This window comes from Cuculus canorus, chromosome 4, assembly GCF_017976375.1.
Source record: "Cuculus canorus isolate bCucCan1 chromosome 4, bCucCan1.pri, whole genome shotgun sequence".
NCBI classification, from domain to species: Eukaryota; Metazoa; Chordata; class Aves; order Cuculiformes; family Cuculidae; genus Cuculus; species Cuculus canorus.
In genome coordinates this window covers 28,519,560-28,536,438 of record NC_071404.1, presented here as the reverse complement: position 1 = coordinate 28,536,438, position 16,879 = coordinate 28,519,560, and the positions used below count along the sequence as shown (strand labels likewise).

Genomic DNA, 16,879 nt, shown 5'->3' with positions numbered 1-16,879 from the left:
TAGGTTCCCTTTGTTGCCTTGGTTTCTGACTCTTAGCTATAGGCTTTCAACCTGGTCAAGGCTATTTTTCAGAGACAGCTCTTCACACTCCACCCATTTCTTGATGTAGAGGGCAACTCCTCTGCTCCTCCTTCCTCACCTGTCTCTTCTGAACAGCTTGCAGCCATTGATAGCTATGCTCCAGTCATGGGATTCATCCCACCAAATTGCAGTACTGGCAATCAGGCCATAGCCTTCCAGCAGCACAGTGGCTTCCAACTCCTCGTTTGTTGCTCAAGGCTATGTGCATTGGTGTAGAGGCACTTCAGCTTGGCTGTTGGCTCTGTAAGCTTCTTAGAGAAGCACTTCTTTGAAAGTTCTTCTGAGATATTTCCCTGTTGTTTCCTTGTTGGCTCATGCTATCTCAGCATCATCTCTGAGTGTTCTGCAGTGCGCTCAGTAAGTTTCTGAGCAGCAAGCTGAGGGCCCTCGCTAGCACCTTGTCCCCCTAATCTTGGCTTGTCCTCCCACATCTTGTCACAGGGAAGCCTGATATCACACACCCCCCCACTTCCAATCTAGTTTAAAGGTCTATCTACAAGCCCCACAAGTCCCTGTGCACAGACTCTCTTCCCCTTTTGAGACAGGTGAATACCACTTGAAGCTAGTAAGCATTGTGCTGTGAAGGCTTTCCCATTGTCAACAAATCCAAAATTGTGGCGGTGACAGTAACCATGGAGCTATATATTACTCGACTGCACACATTTGTCTCTATCGATGTCATTGCTCACAACTGGAAGAACAGAAGAAAAAATAACCTGTGCTCCCAATTCCTTCACCAATTGTCCCAAGGCTCTGAAGTCTCTTTTGATTGCCCTTGGACCAGGTGTTGCAGCTTTGTCACTACCCACATGGAAGAGCAGTTAGTAGCGGGTAGTAGACTGAGGGCCTCACCAAGCTAGGAAGTTTCCTAGTGATGTCTTTTACCCAGGCCCCAAGCAGGCAGTATGAGGAAGGTCAGTCCAACATATTGGTCCTCTTGTCCCCCTCAAAAGTCAGTTGCCTACAAATATCACTCATCTTTTCTTCTGCACAGAGGTGGTTGTGGTGTGGGAAGTAGGCATTTCTGGCCTTGATGACACCTCTAGAGTAGATGAACCATCTTCTATATCATGGACTGACCTAGCACATCCAGAGCTTCGTATCTATTACAGAGAGCGATCTGAAGGGGCGAGGCAGGCAAGGAGAGGGTTGGCCTACTGCTCCAAATACAAACTTGCCTCCATTCTCCTCTGAGCTGAGGGCTGTCAGGATGAAACTGTATTCCCCTTGTTCTGTTTTTTTAATGGTTGTTCCTGTGCCTGCCTCAGAGAGGGCAGAGCATGGTACCACCAGTCTCTCTCTCTTTCTCAGTCTCCCTAACGCTCCTTACCTGCTCCACTTCCTCTCCCAGTACCACCGCCACGCTGAGCAGGTCACCTATCTGCTCACACCTCATCTGCTCTCACTCCCTGCAGCCAGAGACCTGGATGGCTGCAAGTTTCCTTGGAGGCTCTGTCTGGGGGGTCATAGTCACTTTGACAACAGCAGAGGACCTGGTTTCCATTTGGATACCAAAGCTGAGCCCCTTCTGAGAAGGTGGTGACTACCAATCAAACTTACCTCCTGGTCTGTGAGGGTGACTGCATCCTTGCGCAGGCAAGGGCAAGCAGAAAGCTCACATGGCACATGCCATTTGCCTGCACCTGTTCACCGCACTTGCATTCTCTGGCAGCGGTTTAAATCTCCCATGGATACTCCTGGGAATGCCCCTGCTGCACGAGTCTCCCTCATGTGAGAGATGCCGCTTCTTGGATTTGGGAATTGCCCATCCCTGCTCCCTCTTTGCAGTTCCCTCGCTCCAGGGACCACATGTCTGCCTCGGTCTAGCACTCTGCTGCAGAACTTACCATCCCTGCCACTGATTCTTGCCAACTAAACAAAGCTACTCTTTTCCGATTCTGTGCAACTATGTCTTAAGAAAGCACATCTTCCAGAAATCCTTACACTTAGTATTCCTCTGTTCCCGCAGTTGCTTTCTTGATGTGCTCTACTCCTATATGATTTTAGGCCACCATGTGGTGGAAGCCATGGCTTCCTGCCAACAAGAAACGCATAAGATCTTGCACTTTTCATCAGGCACTTGAGGCACAGCTAAGAGCGGCCTTTGCACTAGAATATACCTAAGGTTTCCTCCAAGCTGAATGTGCTTCCAACACTGAGGACTCACTCTGCAATTGTAAACCTGAACTAACTAGTGCAAAGGCACTGTGCATCCTGATTTCTCAGTGATCGCCCACAGCAGCACGAAACTGAAAGCTGCTTTTTCCTCTTTTTTTATCACACAATAGGAAAGATCATAAGAAGGAAGAGGAAAATGTGTAATACAACAGTACATTTGAGACTGAAAAATAGCAAAAATAGATTAGATTAGATTAGAAAGACATATCTATGGGAAATGCCAAAGAGAAAATATTCAAGGAAAATGAAACATCAACAAGGATTCAGGAGAGAAAGTAACAGTAGTATGAAGAGCCTTATCCTTGTAAGTAGGCTTGTTGCTCTGAAGGACAATTTTCTCTTTTGCTACAAATTCATTTTTCCAGGCAGTCTGCTCCAGCCAGCAGTACAGGTGTCCATCTCTCCTGCTGTTAATATTTTCTCCTATTAGTACTATAGGTGAACAGTAGTATTGTTGCAAACACCACTGCCAGAGTTAGCTTCTTGGTCTGTGGAAATAAAAAGTTAAAGTTGCCTAGACACATCATTTGAATGACCAAACTCTCAAGTTTGTCCATGTCACAGGGAAGCTTCCTTGTCACTCTGCTTTAACTATGACTGAATTCTTAAAGATATCCTAAGGGCAAAATAATTTTTGGTATTTCTGGAAGATTTCCACTTAGCCCTTAAAAGATGTTAAACCATAAACAATTGCTCATGCTCAACCTAACTGCTATCTAGTCCTAAATACTCTGTAGTATTCAAATTCCCAAATTTCTATCTTTGTTCATAAATCCACTATGATTTGGGTGCTCTTCATTGTTTAGGATTTCAGCTTTTGCCTGTAGTGATCTATATAACATGTTAATTGTTCAGGAAAACTGTTAACATTCGTCAAGGAATCGTACAAAAGGCACTTTCACCAGTATGCCCACAATTTTCCAAGAATGAGAAACAGACTTTAAGTGATCTACCATCAATGTTTTCCAATTTTATTAGGAAATATTTTAGTACAAACCTGAATAAAGACCGAATTACTCCAGAAAAGAATCCAAGGAGGGGAAAAAAAAGTACAGTCAAAAACTCAGCACAAAGTTTATATATAATCATGTAAAGCAGCTGATAGTTGAGAACACTCCTAGAACTGCGTGTTCACATATTCTTAGCTCAAGTCCAGTGATTCTGTTAAACTCTGAAGATAACAAGTAAAAAATAAAACAGATCATACATAGCGCAAGACTGCAAAAAGATTGGAATACAGGGAGAGAATATATATTAATAGCAAGTAAGTTAAGTCTCAGCATAACTTTTTTTTTTAAATAAAAAAGGGTTCTAATGAAGAAATTGAAGCAAGAAATCAGATGTACAGAGAATTCTAATCAGACTTTGTGTTTTGCTGCTGGTTTGACACCAAAAAGGCTGGGAATAAAAAGGTGGAGAATGTAGGCTGTCATTCTCAGAAGGCGAAACACTCCGTCCTTCTCCAGTTTTGAATATAAGCAACTAATCTGTATAAAGGAAGAATCGTGAACTCTGGATTTTTTAATCTCACTGTAGCAAGATCTTAAATTACCAAGGATGAGAGGAAAAGAAATCAATATTAACTCCCTGAAGTATTCGAGAACTTCAGTCTCCATTTCCTCAGATGAAATACAATAGCTCATCTAGCAGCTAACCAAGTTCCATGTTAACATACTGACAAGCACCTAACAATTATGATATTTTAAAATGGAAGCTTGTGTTAAATTAAGACAAGAAAACCTCCAGTCAAGGACACTGTTTCTTCCTGAAAACTTCTGACAAAATTGTAACTATACAGGTAATATAAAATTCTGAAATCATGATTCATAGTCAATGCTTCCTTTCATTTTATTTCATTTTATTCAACCTAGAAAATGAGTAGAACAAATTATTGCTTGCAAACCATAATAAAAACTTTAGACAGAAGTAACTGCTGGATCTCACCCTCTTCTCTCACAACTAGGGAATTCTGACTCTTTTAGAACAAATACGTTGAACCAAGTGGGGTTAGTATGCAGGCACTCACCCAACACTGTCTGTTCCAGCCTGTGGATCAATGACTTTTTAGCACATTCAATGTCAGGACTTGGGTAATCCAACACCTGCATGCACCAAACTAATGGACTGACACATTTTTGCACTGGAGTCAGTTTCTTCTTTGGGGACGTATATAACCTGAAAAGGAGAGGGAAAGAAATATTTATGAAGACAGACAGAATACCACACACTATGCTATTTCTATTCTTATACTATATCTACACTACAATCCCCCAAAATTAAGAAAGCACAAGTTTCACCTTTAAATTAACTATTTGGGATATACTGCAACATGGATATCATACAGCTACCCAAGGATTTCTGGCTAGAAGTGATGTCTATATTGCTACACTGGTATATATTGACCGATATGCTGGAAAAAATACCTTTACCTTTCAGACATGTTAGGTATATGGACTCTTTCACTACACCACAGAGAAGTACAAATTAGGATTAATCTTTCAGACTTAAGTAACATTCACCTGAAAGAAGGAAATAAAGCACAATGCAATATGCAACCGTTATTTTCCTAAAGGCAAAGTTGTAGCAAGTGATAAGCATCTTAACAGCCAAGGAACAGTGCTGAAGTGCATGGAACACATCCATTCAAAAACTTTAACAATAAACACCTTATTTTTACTTATAATTTTTATCCTATCCTTTAGAGCCTTTAGTTTTCCTTTGAATACAAAACAAAAGGACTATCTCTGTCCTAAGTATACAGTCAAGAATTAAACACAAGGAACAAGAGATAACAGAGAAGAGAGAAACTATGCGATCACAACATTCTGCAGGACACGCTGAAGCCCGTTGTCCATCAGCATCTCCATTCACCTATTTTAACATCAGCATTCTGTAACTGAAGAAAGAAGTATTCCAGTTCAAACACTCTAGAAATTCAACTGAAAATTTTTCCTGCCTCAACAAGCAGGTTAAGGGAAAAGTCATAATCAATCACACACTCAAAATAGGAACAATCTAAGCCTTATCTTTGGACTAGAACCAAACAGAGAATGTGCTCCAGCAAAAAGACAACAGTGAACTGCTAGATCTACAGTTCTAACTAGAGTTTACACATATGCAGAAATGGTGAAATGAGTGTTTCTTCTAGGAGTAACAACAGACTTCATACTCTAAGTGAATACAGTTGTACACCATGCACTGTAACTTTGGAATATCTGACAGCCTAATTGGCCTTGCTGCCATACAACACAGATAGCAAAAATTCCTCCTTGTTCCTTTTATGCCAATGACATCAGCAACATGGAAGTTATTTACCACAGCCCTATTACAAGATTATTAACTGATCCTTCCTCTGTAATTCTAGAACTCAAACTCAGTTTGATTTATAAACAGCTGTAAAATATTTTTTAATTACTACCCTTAAGGTCACTTCTCACAAAAGCTTCTCAAGAAGCATGCTTATAAAAAATCATAACAAATATCTCACTGAAAACACTAATCACTTCATTTATAGCATGTTCTGAAACACTCTTCCCACAAGCACTGAAATTGGAAAGCTATGTTTGCAAATGCAGGAGAGGATTTTTGATAACTGCCAGGTTTTTAAACAAAAATGAAGCTGTTTATAACATCGCAAATAACCACTGCCACATACTACAGTCCCTGTGGCTTACACTCAGGCCAGTATCATCATGCCGGCTGTTAAAACTAATTTTGTAGAAATCTTTACAATCTTCACAGGCATTCTGCTCACAAGAACAGCTAAGAGCCCATGCTGTATTTATTGCCCTGAAGATCCTTGGAAAGCACAAGAATCACTCAGTTTTTACAGTTCAATGTAAACAATTACACAAATTGCTGTACTTACTGTGATTACGTGCATACCATTAAAAGTAATGTTTAACATTTACTAGCTCTCTAACACCTCGGTTTACTGTATTCTTTGCATTTATTTGTCTGTACTCCTTTTTTTCTCCTGAGGTATGTTTACACAATACAAAGAAGTATCAAAGGTAACAAAGTCAATTTTTGTGCTGCATAGGCTATCACAGGATAGCTGACATGCCTTGCTGTGTTTGAGAAGTTCAAAACGTCTTTGAAGTGTTTACAGTAATACCCAGTGTAAAAGGCATGAAAATGAAGTACATGACCTCTGAAAGACAGGCAAAATGGGTATCTTCAACAAACCTAAAGGCTGCTCTAATCAAAATGGCACTTGGTATTTTAAGCTCCGACACTTTAATTCCTGCAGGTTCCAATTGTTGCATTTGTTTCACAAGTAGTTTTTCTACTGAAGCCATCCAGGCTCATGCACTTCCTACTTTTCCACCTCCCTTTCTAACCAAGCACATATTACAGATTCTCCCACTTCTTTCCAGTCAACTGTTCTTCCTTTAAAGGCCTTTGTTTCACACCTTGTATTTCAAGAAAAGATAGAACTTCAGAATATATATATTTCATGCAACTCCACTACCTCATGACAAACACGTGCATAGATTCCGTAACACAATAGCTCTTTCAGGACAGTTTCTTGCACATTGTGCGATTACAAATATCTCATTATTATAAAGTAGTGATCTTAATTTCCCATCTGACAAAGAACAGCCAATCTCAAGTTTTGAAACTTACTTAATCCTACTTGCCTAATTTGGGTTGAAAAAAATAAGACCAAGGGCAAGCTTAAGAATCAGTGATACTTCTTCCTCTCTTCCCAATATCACGAAGGGAAAAAGAACAGAAAGGAGACTATGTAGCATGTACAAAGCGTAACTTCATATAGCTAAGTGATATTCTTTGTCAAACTACAGTTTGACCCAAAATATATAGGTCCTCCTTAGCTGGAGAGCTTTCCTGAAGAGATTTATTCCCATTTGTACCGGCTACAAGTACTGCAAGTATTTTAGAGCAATGAAACAGCAGTGACGGGCAGCACAACAGCTTCAAGATTGGAGATTACCAGTATGACTTCATACATCTTTAAACACTACTAAATCACGCAAACAGGAAGTTGAAAACGATTGAGGAAGCTGACAGCTTACAGTTACCACCTCCACTACAAATGTTAACACACCAGAAATCTACACTCCAGTCTCCACAGTAGAATAAAGAATCTACAATTCTGTGACACAAAGTCAAGTAAAAGAAAAACGGTACATAAAAAGAAGCCTAGGGCCTTCCATCTATTTTGAAACACCATCGAGAAGTCCAGACACTATGATTCTGCTGCCCACAGTAATATTGCCTTCCTTCAGCTATCATTAGTTAACTACACCACAGGAGCACCAATATGAAGTTTAAAGCACCCAGGGACTCAACTGACGCAAGGAAGACACAGCACAAAAAGGGCACAGCTTCTGCAGAGAGACTACTGCCACTACAAGCTCATATGCTAATGTCAGGCAAATGGGGCAAGCTGTGGCATGTTTCACTGGGACATAGCTGAGTCAGAAAAAGGGTTTGAAGAAAGAGGATAGGACATTGAGGCAGGAATGGAATATCTGCATAGTAATTATCTCACCCGAGGAACACCTCCCAGCACATTAAAATATAAGAGGCTAGTTGCCACAGGCATGAGCCAGAAGTCAAGATTCTAATCAGGAAGAAAGGAATAGTCTTTTTGTATCAAAGTCCTTCTACTGTTCAGTATAAGAGCGAACGAAGAACATGCAGATGAATATGAAGTCACAGATCTGAATTAGAAAGTAGATGGCAAGTGGAAAGAACTCAAGTTAGAGCTTGTTTATGTTAGCTACATTAAGCACAAACTGGCAGGTACAATAGAGGCAATGAAGCAAGAGACCAGAAAAAACATGTTGCAGGCAAAAGCAGTATCAAAAAAGCAACCTGAAGAAAAGATGTGAAGAAAAAAACAGAAATCTATGGACAGATAGATAAGAAATTCCCCTAAAACACAGGAGGGAAATTTCACAAGGAAAAACTACTAAAAATAAACAAAATGGGAGACAGTAGTACTGGACAATCTTGGAAACAGACAATTTGGAATCCAACTGTATCAATCTAAGCTTTTAGATAAACTTACAACTTTCAGGAGATCTTGTTCAGAGCTATTTAAATAAGTTAAAATTTTAAGATGGATTTGGAATAAACAGCTCCAGGTAAAGATCTGAAAAGAATCTTTGGCTGTAAAGAAAAAAAAATGCAAAACCTAAGTGACATCCCTGCACAAATCTGGCCCACAGATTTCCTCTTTCCTCCTCCCCACCCCTGCAAAGTTCCTATCCTGCAGTTGTAACTGCCCAAGATACATTGCTTAGCCTGTAACTACAGATTTGTTGGTGTATTTAAGTGAATGCTTCTAGTTTTGAGATATGCATGAATATACAGAGACCTGTAGCAGAACTCCAGGTCTCTCAAAATAAGGAGATGAATACTACAAGAATGCCTTGACTATATCATTACAACTTTATATCAAAGCAGCACATTTCAACTAAATGACATGATTTTCAATTAGAATTGAGAAGATCCAGAGAGACAGCAAAGCGCAACGGGGAACACAACCACCTTCCTGTCACCAGGAATTAAAGATAGTTAGCTGTGCTTCGGCTAGTTGCTGAAAATTATAGCCATTATTCATCTCAAAAGAACAAATTGCTGCCTGAAAGGTACATTACGGAATGGGAAAAGGGGCCTTCAAAAGCTTGCAAGGCTCCTGTAACACCACCACGTAGCTTCCCAAGAACTGTCGCATAAATTCTGTACTACTGTCCAATATTTGAGCAGCTTTTCAGGAGTTTGTTAGAGCGCACACACTCTACTGTGGTATTGTTGATACTTACATGGAACAGAAAAATGTTGAGGAGTTCTGCATCATATTAAATATCTTCCAAAATATGTCTGCCTAATTACTTAGAATTGAGAGCTTTACCGACATCATCGAGAAGTAGAAATATGAATCATGCCTTAACAAGACATGATGATAAGGTAAATTTCAGAAATACCACTACGAAAAAGGAAACCCATACTGAAGATTTCATAATACCAAAATACTGAAGATGCTTAAAAGTCATAAATACCACACAAGAAGTCAGAAATGGAAAAAAAAAGTGCAAATTACAGTCCTCAAACATCTATTTCATAAGAAACATATCTCACTGACATTAGTCAAATGGAATATTATTTGATGTTACACCAGTTGTTTCATTTGACAGATCGTTAACTTCTCTAATCCTTAGTTCTCTCACATGCTTCTCAAATTATCATCCTAGTTTGAGAAGCCATCATCTGAATTTGGTTAAAAAAACAACTTTAAATCAGACTGACATTTAATCTGCCACAAAATGAAAAAAAAAAAATCATTTTTCTTTTACTTGGGTCACGGTGCAGAAATTGATCAAAACCTGTCCAGTTTCCAAGACACCTAAATCACATTAATACAATGCCATTTTAGCAGCTGAAGATTGAAGGCTGCAATGTAATTTCAGCAGTGGGAGTTCATCCAGGTGCAGCTCTATGCCAAACCACTCACCCTACACTTCACTAGTTCACTAAGGCAAACTTTAGGCTCCAAAACGAAGTTAATGCTCCAAGGACATCAAGCAATATGAGCTAAAAGACAATAACTGCAGATGACAATTATGTTTTCATCTTCTGTTGCTCACAACAGCCACTTAGCTAGCTAACTGGAATGGATGACTAGAATGGAAATGCAGGCTATTAAAAGTAGGTGCCAATTTAATTGAAAAAGCTGCTGAATGAGAATCTGTATAATAGTAAAAGTACTTGCTTTCTATTTTAACTAAACAGGATACCAAACCAATGTGATGTCTTCAAAAACAGTAAAAATATTACTTTGAACTATTAACATAAACAAGTCACTAGTAATTTCACTTTAACCACACAGTAACTGCCTTTTATTTGTAAATGAAGTCAGTCAACTCTCAGCTACTTTAGCCATACTAAGGGGACTTCAGGTTGCAGTGACATGAAGGCATTGGTAAGTGCTAAGCTAGCTTCAATAGTGCTATGATTTAAAGAGGACACAACTGTTCTGAAGTCTGCTGAGCAACTGTAAGCACAAAACTGATACACAAACTCTGTACTCTTTTAGGCACATAAATTTTGAAGAAAAAGCACTGTATGTTTTCTGTTCCTCAGAAAGTTTAGGTAAGTGACTGTGTAACAAGCTACTGCAAAACAAGTTACAGTGGATTCACAGCACATTAACTAATCCACAGTAGTTGCCCACGTGCGCACACTTATTCTGCAACAAACTCTGGACAGCTCACTTTTTAAAAGAAGGATAGCAAGGCACCTTGTGCACTGTTATTAAGTCATCTTGAATGTGCCACACCTCCACACCCAACCTTACCCAGCAAGTCAGACAAGGAGCTGTACAACTCACCCTCCCTCTCCGAGGATTTCTCCACTCTGGTCCCCCTTCCTGCTCTTTTGTCTTTTTAATTAGTTATCAAAGAAATTAAAAAAAAAAACTATTCAAATTGAAATTTAGAAAAAAAATCAAATTAGGTATAATCTGAGTTGAGAATAGTTAAATAGGAACATCCATACAATACATTATCAAAGTCGCTCACAACTTCTTGAGGAAGTAACTAGCAGACCTAAAACAAAGCCTCCATGAGAGCAGAGGGCAGTACCGTGTGCGTGTGCATATGTGCCTATTTGCAGCCTTCATTACCCTATTAGGAAGAAAGTTTCAGCATACTGAACAGGATTCAGCAAGCATAGGGCCAAGAACCTCAGCCTAAATTCGCTGAAATATTTTTAGTAATTTACATTATTATTTGAAGATTGTCTAATGTGCTAAACTGTTCAAAACCTAAAACATATTTGGATTTAACTGATGATACCAGACATGCCTGGTGCAATTGACATGCCCGAGGCATGGGATGTCATCCAGAGGGACACCTGGACAAGCTTGAGAAGTGGGCTTTTGTGAACCTCATAAGGTTGAACAAAACCAAGTACAAGGTCCTGCATCTGGGTCAGGGAAACCCCCAGTATCAATACAGTCTGGGTGATGAAGGAATTGAGAGCAGACCTGCTGAGAAGGACTTGTGGGTGTACTGGAAGATGAAAAGCTGGACATGAGCTGAAAACGCGAGCCTGCAGCCCTCAAAACTGTATCCTGGGCTGCACCAAAAGAAGCATGGCTGGCTGGTCAAGGGAGGTGATTCTGACCCTCTGCTCTGCCCTGGTGAGACCATGCCTGGAATACTGCGTTCAGCTCTGGAGCCCTCAGCACAGGAAAGCCATTGACCTGTTGGACTGGGTCCAAAGAAGAGCCGCAAAACTGACCAGAGGGAGGGAACGCCTCTTCTGTGAGGAAAGGCTGTAGGATCTAGGCTTGCTCAGTCTGCAGAAAAGAAAGATGCAGGGACACCTTACTGTGGACTTTCAGTACTTAAAGGGGACCTGTAAGAAAGATATCGACAAACTTTTAAGCAGGCCCTGTTGCGATAGGAAAGAGTGTAATGGTTTTAAACTAAAAGAGGGTAGATTCAGATTAGATAAAAGGAAGAAATTTTTTACAATTAATTTGGTGAAACACTGAAACAGGTCCCCATCCATGGAAAAATTCAAGGTCAGGTTGGACAGGGCTCTGAGCAACATGACTGAGCTGAAGATGTCCCTGTTCACCGCAGGGGGGTTGGACAAGATGGCCTTTGGGGATCCCTTCCAACCTAAACTACTGTATGATTCTATGAACTAACCACAGTGAAGAAAAATAAATAAGGAAAAATATAAACAGTCCTAAAGTTCACTAATACTGTAATGCAGTTTTAATAGCTAACAATGCTACTAAAGCGGCAACATCAAAGTTCTTTTCCCTTGTCAGTAATTTAAGCTAGTTCTACCTTCTCCTTTCATTTTTCATCTTATACTTCTGCACTGTGTAGACTTATCTAAAAGCATTTAAAAAATTAAAACCTAAAAACTAGCCTATCAACTCCAAACCACAGCAACACATCACATTCCAGTATCAATTTCAGTCACAGTATCAGCTGTTCCATCTTAAAACCATAGCCAAACTTTACAGGTAGTAACCTCATGTGAGTGTTAAACGTAAACCAATGTAACTTTAGCAGTTAAAAAAGTATTTTTTCTGCCATTACACGGCTGCAGACAATTTCATAGTGGAGTATATGAATACACAGATTGAAAAAAATGCCTGTATTGCACAAAGCAGAGGGAACAGAGATAATCAGCACCCTTCATTATCTATTATCTCCCACAGCAAGGTCCTTCTGAAATCAAAAGTAAAGGCAAATCTAAGCTTCTCTATGCAGACAGTCAAAAAGGCAACACTAAACAATTTTTTTATGCACAAACTATGATTTAAATTTTGTTTCCACATGAGGTTTCCTCAGCTGCTAAGTGGTCTTTGATTTCTACACTGATGTAATCTCAGAGTTTAAATAGGTTTTTGGGTTAAGCAGCAGTGATCCAAATCCATTTGAACCTGAGAAATCACATGAGGTTTACATCTCATCAAAAACATTCACCCTTTCAGTTGATTCAATTACTTTTTTGAGTGACCTTGCATAACCAAGGCATTAAGAGTGGGATCTTTATGAAAGAGTTTAAGAGAAATCCACTTACACACATCATCCCTCCTGTTTCCACAGGCTTGTTTCTTTTTGACTGCTCTACTAGCCCTCTGAAACCTTCCAACTTTGTTTAAAGCAATTACCTCCATTCATCAAGTATATGACGTCATCCTACCTTCCTAAGAAAAAAGTAGTTTCAGAGTATTTAGTGCCTCAACAGTCAATTTAAATGGTGTTCAGAAATTCCAGGAGTTTGATTTCCATTTCTTCTGGGCAATTTGAAAAAAAACCCCCACATCTCATCAATCTAGTCAAATCACATTTATCAGTAAGTGCATATTAAACTATAGCATGAAAAGACAAAGTGTTTTTAATCACGCAGCAAATTTGTTGATATGTATGATGGCAAGTAAATTTTAACAGCTGCTCTCTTCTAGGTGTATGTTTACGTCTCAGTCACTGTCCCAAGTCTGAGATTGAAAATTAGCATTATAGTTGCTAAAATATTAGGAAAGGAATGAATGTAATAGATTGTATTTAAGCTCTGTTTTCTTTTGAGGGCTGGAACTTGCATGGAAACATGACTGAAGCCACAATAACAGGCAGTGTATATGTGTCAAACACCTGACACCAGTAAGAGTGGCACTCAGTGAACGATGCCACCTGCCCTTGAGTGTCCAGAAGTGCATAAACTAAACCACACATCATATATACCAGCACTGTACGCTCTGTTGTGAAATCAGCTTTCATTGGAGAGATGCATTACATCACTCATGATTTAGGATTAATGTATAAAATAACATCTATTGTCCTCAGAATTCACAGCATTCACAAACACAGCCACCCCACTCCAAACTTACTGTGCAAACTTAGTATTTTCTATTTCTCTGACATGCTAAAGGCCAGTAGATTACAAGGCATAAACTGAGAAATGAGCCTCTGCTTTTCACAGAAGATGATGCCTTTTGCTAATTTAGTAAACTCATGTTGGATGAGAATAAACTTATGCTCTCATACTTCTTCAGTGGATCAGGCTGGATGTCAGGCAAAAGACTTCTCCAAGGAAGTACACACTGTCTCCTCCCTGAGCAACTAAAACATTGCTCATGCATGGAATCATTCCAGCATTTTTAAAGGCGTTTCTAACTCTGAAAGACATTTTTGTTTGTTTGTTTTTTAAATCTGTCTGCTTGTTCACTTCAGAAAAAGGCCTTTGTAGATGAACCTACAATCAGTTCCAAACCAAGTCAGACTGCTTTTCTTCCACTTTTCCTCCGTGTACATGCTTCCCTTACACTTCTCTGCTGGCTCTGTGGTCCTTCCCACTATTCTCCTGTGACCCTAATGCTGCTCCTCATGTAGTGTTACAGGAAACTTCAAAAAGACAGCTGGAGAACAGCATGACATTAAGAGAGAGCAAATCTTCATGATTCTTAGTAGAATCATAGAATATTTTGGGTTGGAAGGGACCTTAAAGATCATCTAGTTCCAAGTCCCCTCCCATGGGCATGGACACCTCCCACTAGATCAGGCTGCCCAAGGCCCCATCCAGCCTGGCCTTGAACACCTCCAGAGATGGGGCAGCCACAACTTCCCTGCGCAACCTGTGCCAGTGCCTCACCACTCTCATAGTGAAGAAATTCTCCCTAACGTCCAGCCTAAATCTGCCCCTCTCCAGTTTATACCCGTTGTCCCTAGTCCTATCACCACAAGCCTTTGTTAACAGTCCCTCCCCAGCTTTCTTGTAGCCCCTTCACGTACTGGAAGGTCGCTATAAGATCTCCTCGGAGCCTTCTCTTCTCCAGGCTGAACAACCCCAACTCTCTCAGTCCGTCCTCGTATGGGAGGTGCTCCAGCCCTCTGGTCGTCTTTGTAGCCCTACAAAGCCCTACAATCTCATCCATGTATAATAAAGAAAAGATGAACAGCCACCCGCAGGCGTTTCTGCTGGAGCAGCAGGGTAAGCAGTCCATTTAAAGAGAGAGGAACTGCCTAAGATAAACCATGGTCCTACATCGTTAGCAGTACATAAAAACACCTAAGGAAAACACATTTATGAGACGAAGTATGTTACATTTGCTGCCCTCATAGCTGAAAGCTTAAGACACATTCGCCACACGTTTGAAGAAGTATAAGGGTACCCGTGGGCTGATTCTGCGCCATCCCAGACACTCTCCGACACCTTCCGGCCTCGTGAGAGCGGCGGCAGGATCCCTCACGGGGCGACGGCACCGGAGCCTACTCCGGCTTCCAAGCGACCCCGCGGCCCAACAAAAGCAAGCCCCCAGGCCCCGGGGAGCCGCCACACCGAAACGCGCCTCCCTCCGGCTCCACCGCACCCCGGGGGCCGATCCCCCCCTCCCCGCGGACGCCGGGGAGCGGCTCGTTCCTCCCGCCTCCTCACCAGCCAGTGTCGTCCTCGTCGCTGCCCTCCAGCTCCTCGGGCCCCAGCGCCGCCGCACCGCCCAGCCCGCCGTCCTCCTCGCCGCCGGGGCTGGGCCGCCGGGCCCGCGGGCTAAGGCAGCGCCCGCCGGGCGGGGAGGCGGCGGGGGGCGGCGAGGGCCCGGCGCTCGGGGGGCGCTTGGGGGCGGCGGGCAGGGCGCCGTGGCGGCTGCGGAGCTGCTCGTTCTGCTTCTCCAGCTTCTTCACCAGCTCCTGCAGCTTCCGCACCTCCGCGTCCGCGTTCAGGCCCGCGCTCGCGTCCTCCATGGCGCCCGCCGGCACAGCGGCGGCTGCGCGAGGAGGGACCAGGCCGGCCAAGACGCCGCGGCTGCAGCGACCGACGGCCCGCGAGGGGCGGGGCGGGGGCGGGCGGGGCGGGGCCGGGGCGGGCCACGAGGCGTTGGGGCTGCGGGCGGGGTTGCCGGCGTGGGCGCGCGCTCTGCGGTTTCGGCCCCGCCCGGGGTGCAGCGGGGCCGCCTGCGGGCCGCAGGGGATGCTCCGTAGCCCCGCGACCTGGGAACGGCCGGGATTGGGCCGAACACGTCTCGTCCCCGTTCCGTCCCCTCCAATCTCCTCTCGTCCTTTCTCGTCCCATCTCGTCTCGTCCCGTCCTATCCCCTTCTTGTCCCGTCCCGTTTCATCCTGTCCCGCCTCGTCCCATCCCTGTCTCATCTCATCCCATCTCGTCCTGTCCCATCTTGTTCCGTCTCATCCTGTCCCCGTCCCCATGTCATCATGCCTCCTTCTTGTCCCATCCCATTCCATCCCGTCCCCGTCCCTGTCCCCGTCACATTCCTGTCTCATCGTGCCCCCTTCCCATCCCATCCCATCCCATCCCATCCCATCCCATCCCATCCCATTCCATCCCATCCCTGTCTCGTCCCATCCCTGTCCTGTCCCATGCTGTGCTATCCCGTCCCATCTCGTCCTGTCTCATCCAATTTTGTCTCGTCCTGTCCCATCCAATTTTGTCTCGTCCTGTCCCGTGCCCACCTGGGATTTGTAGGGGAAGCCTTGGGTTACCTTCCCAAAATGCTGGAATCCTCTGAAGGAGACGAGATGTGGCCTCGGACCGAGGCCCTGGTGATAGTCTTGGGCACAGTGTGCGTGACAGGCACATGAACTGTTCCCGGAATATCACTTGAGCCTTTCGTGATGTATGAATATGTATGCATTCATATAAAAAGTCACGTGATATAGAATCATAGAATGGTTTGGTTGGAAGGGACCTTAAGGATCATCCAGGTCCAACCTCCCTGCCATTGGCAGGCACACCTTCCTCTAGATCAGCTTGCTTAAAGTCTTCTCCAACCTGGCCTCAAACATCTCCAGGGTCAGGACAACAAAACTCTTAGAACCTTTCGGTTTAAGCAATTAGTGGGGCTTGGGAATTTGTATCTCTGGACTTCCTCTGCTGGCATTATAGGGGTGCTCTGCCCCCTCTTCCCAGTGCCACTGTGAGACAGCGCCCTTCACATTTTTTTTCCTCTTCCAAAGCTCCATCTATTCAAGAACTTTGTTTTGGAGCCTGCATCTGCTGGGGAGGGGAAGAACACCAGCAAGCAAGCTGGAGGGGGACAGGAGTCCAGAGGGGATGACACTGCAGCTGAGTAGGATTCTTTCCAAGAGCAGGGAGGGAAGGAGGGAAA

The 16,879-nt window shown here is 42.8% G+C and overlaps 1 protein-coding gene across 2 annotated transcripts in view; it reads right to left on the bottom strand.

Moving 5' to 3' along the window:
- SLAIN2 (SLAIN motif family member 2) overlaps positions 1 to 15,568 on the bottom strand; it is a 41,196-nt gene extending 25,628 nt beyond the window's left edge. For both annotated transcript variants that reach the window (XM_054064800.1, XM_054064801.1), the window contains exons 1-2: positions 15,193 to 15,568; positions 4,286 to 4,434 (exon numbers count right to left, since the gene is read on the bottom strand). In XM_054064800.1, coding sequence (XP_053920775.1) covers positions 4,286 to 4,434; positions 15,193 to 15,497 — 454 coding nt within the window. In that variant the 5' untranslated portion in view covers positions 15,498 to 15,568. The remainder of the gene's footprint in view (positions 1 to 4,285; positions 4,435 to 15,192) is intronic.
- Positions 15,569 to 16,879: the final 1,311 nt, after the last annotated feature.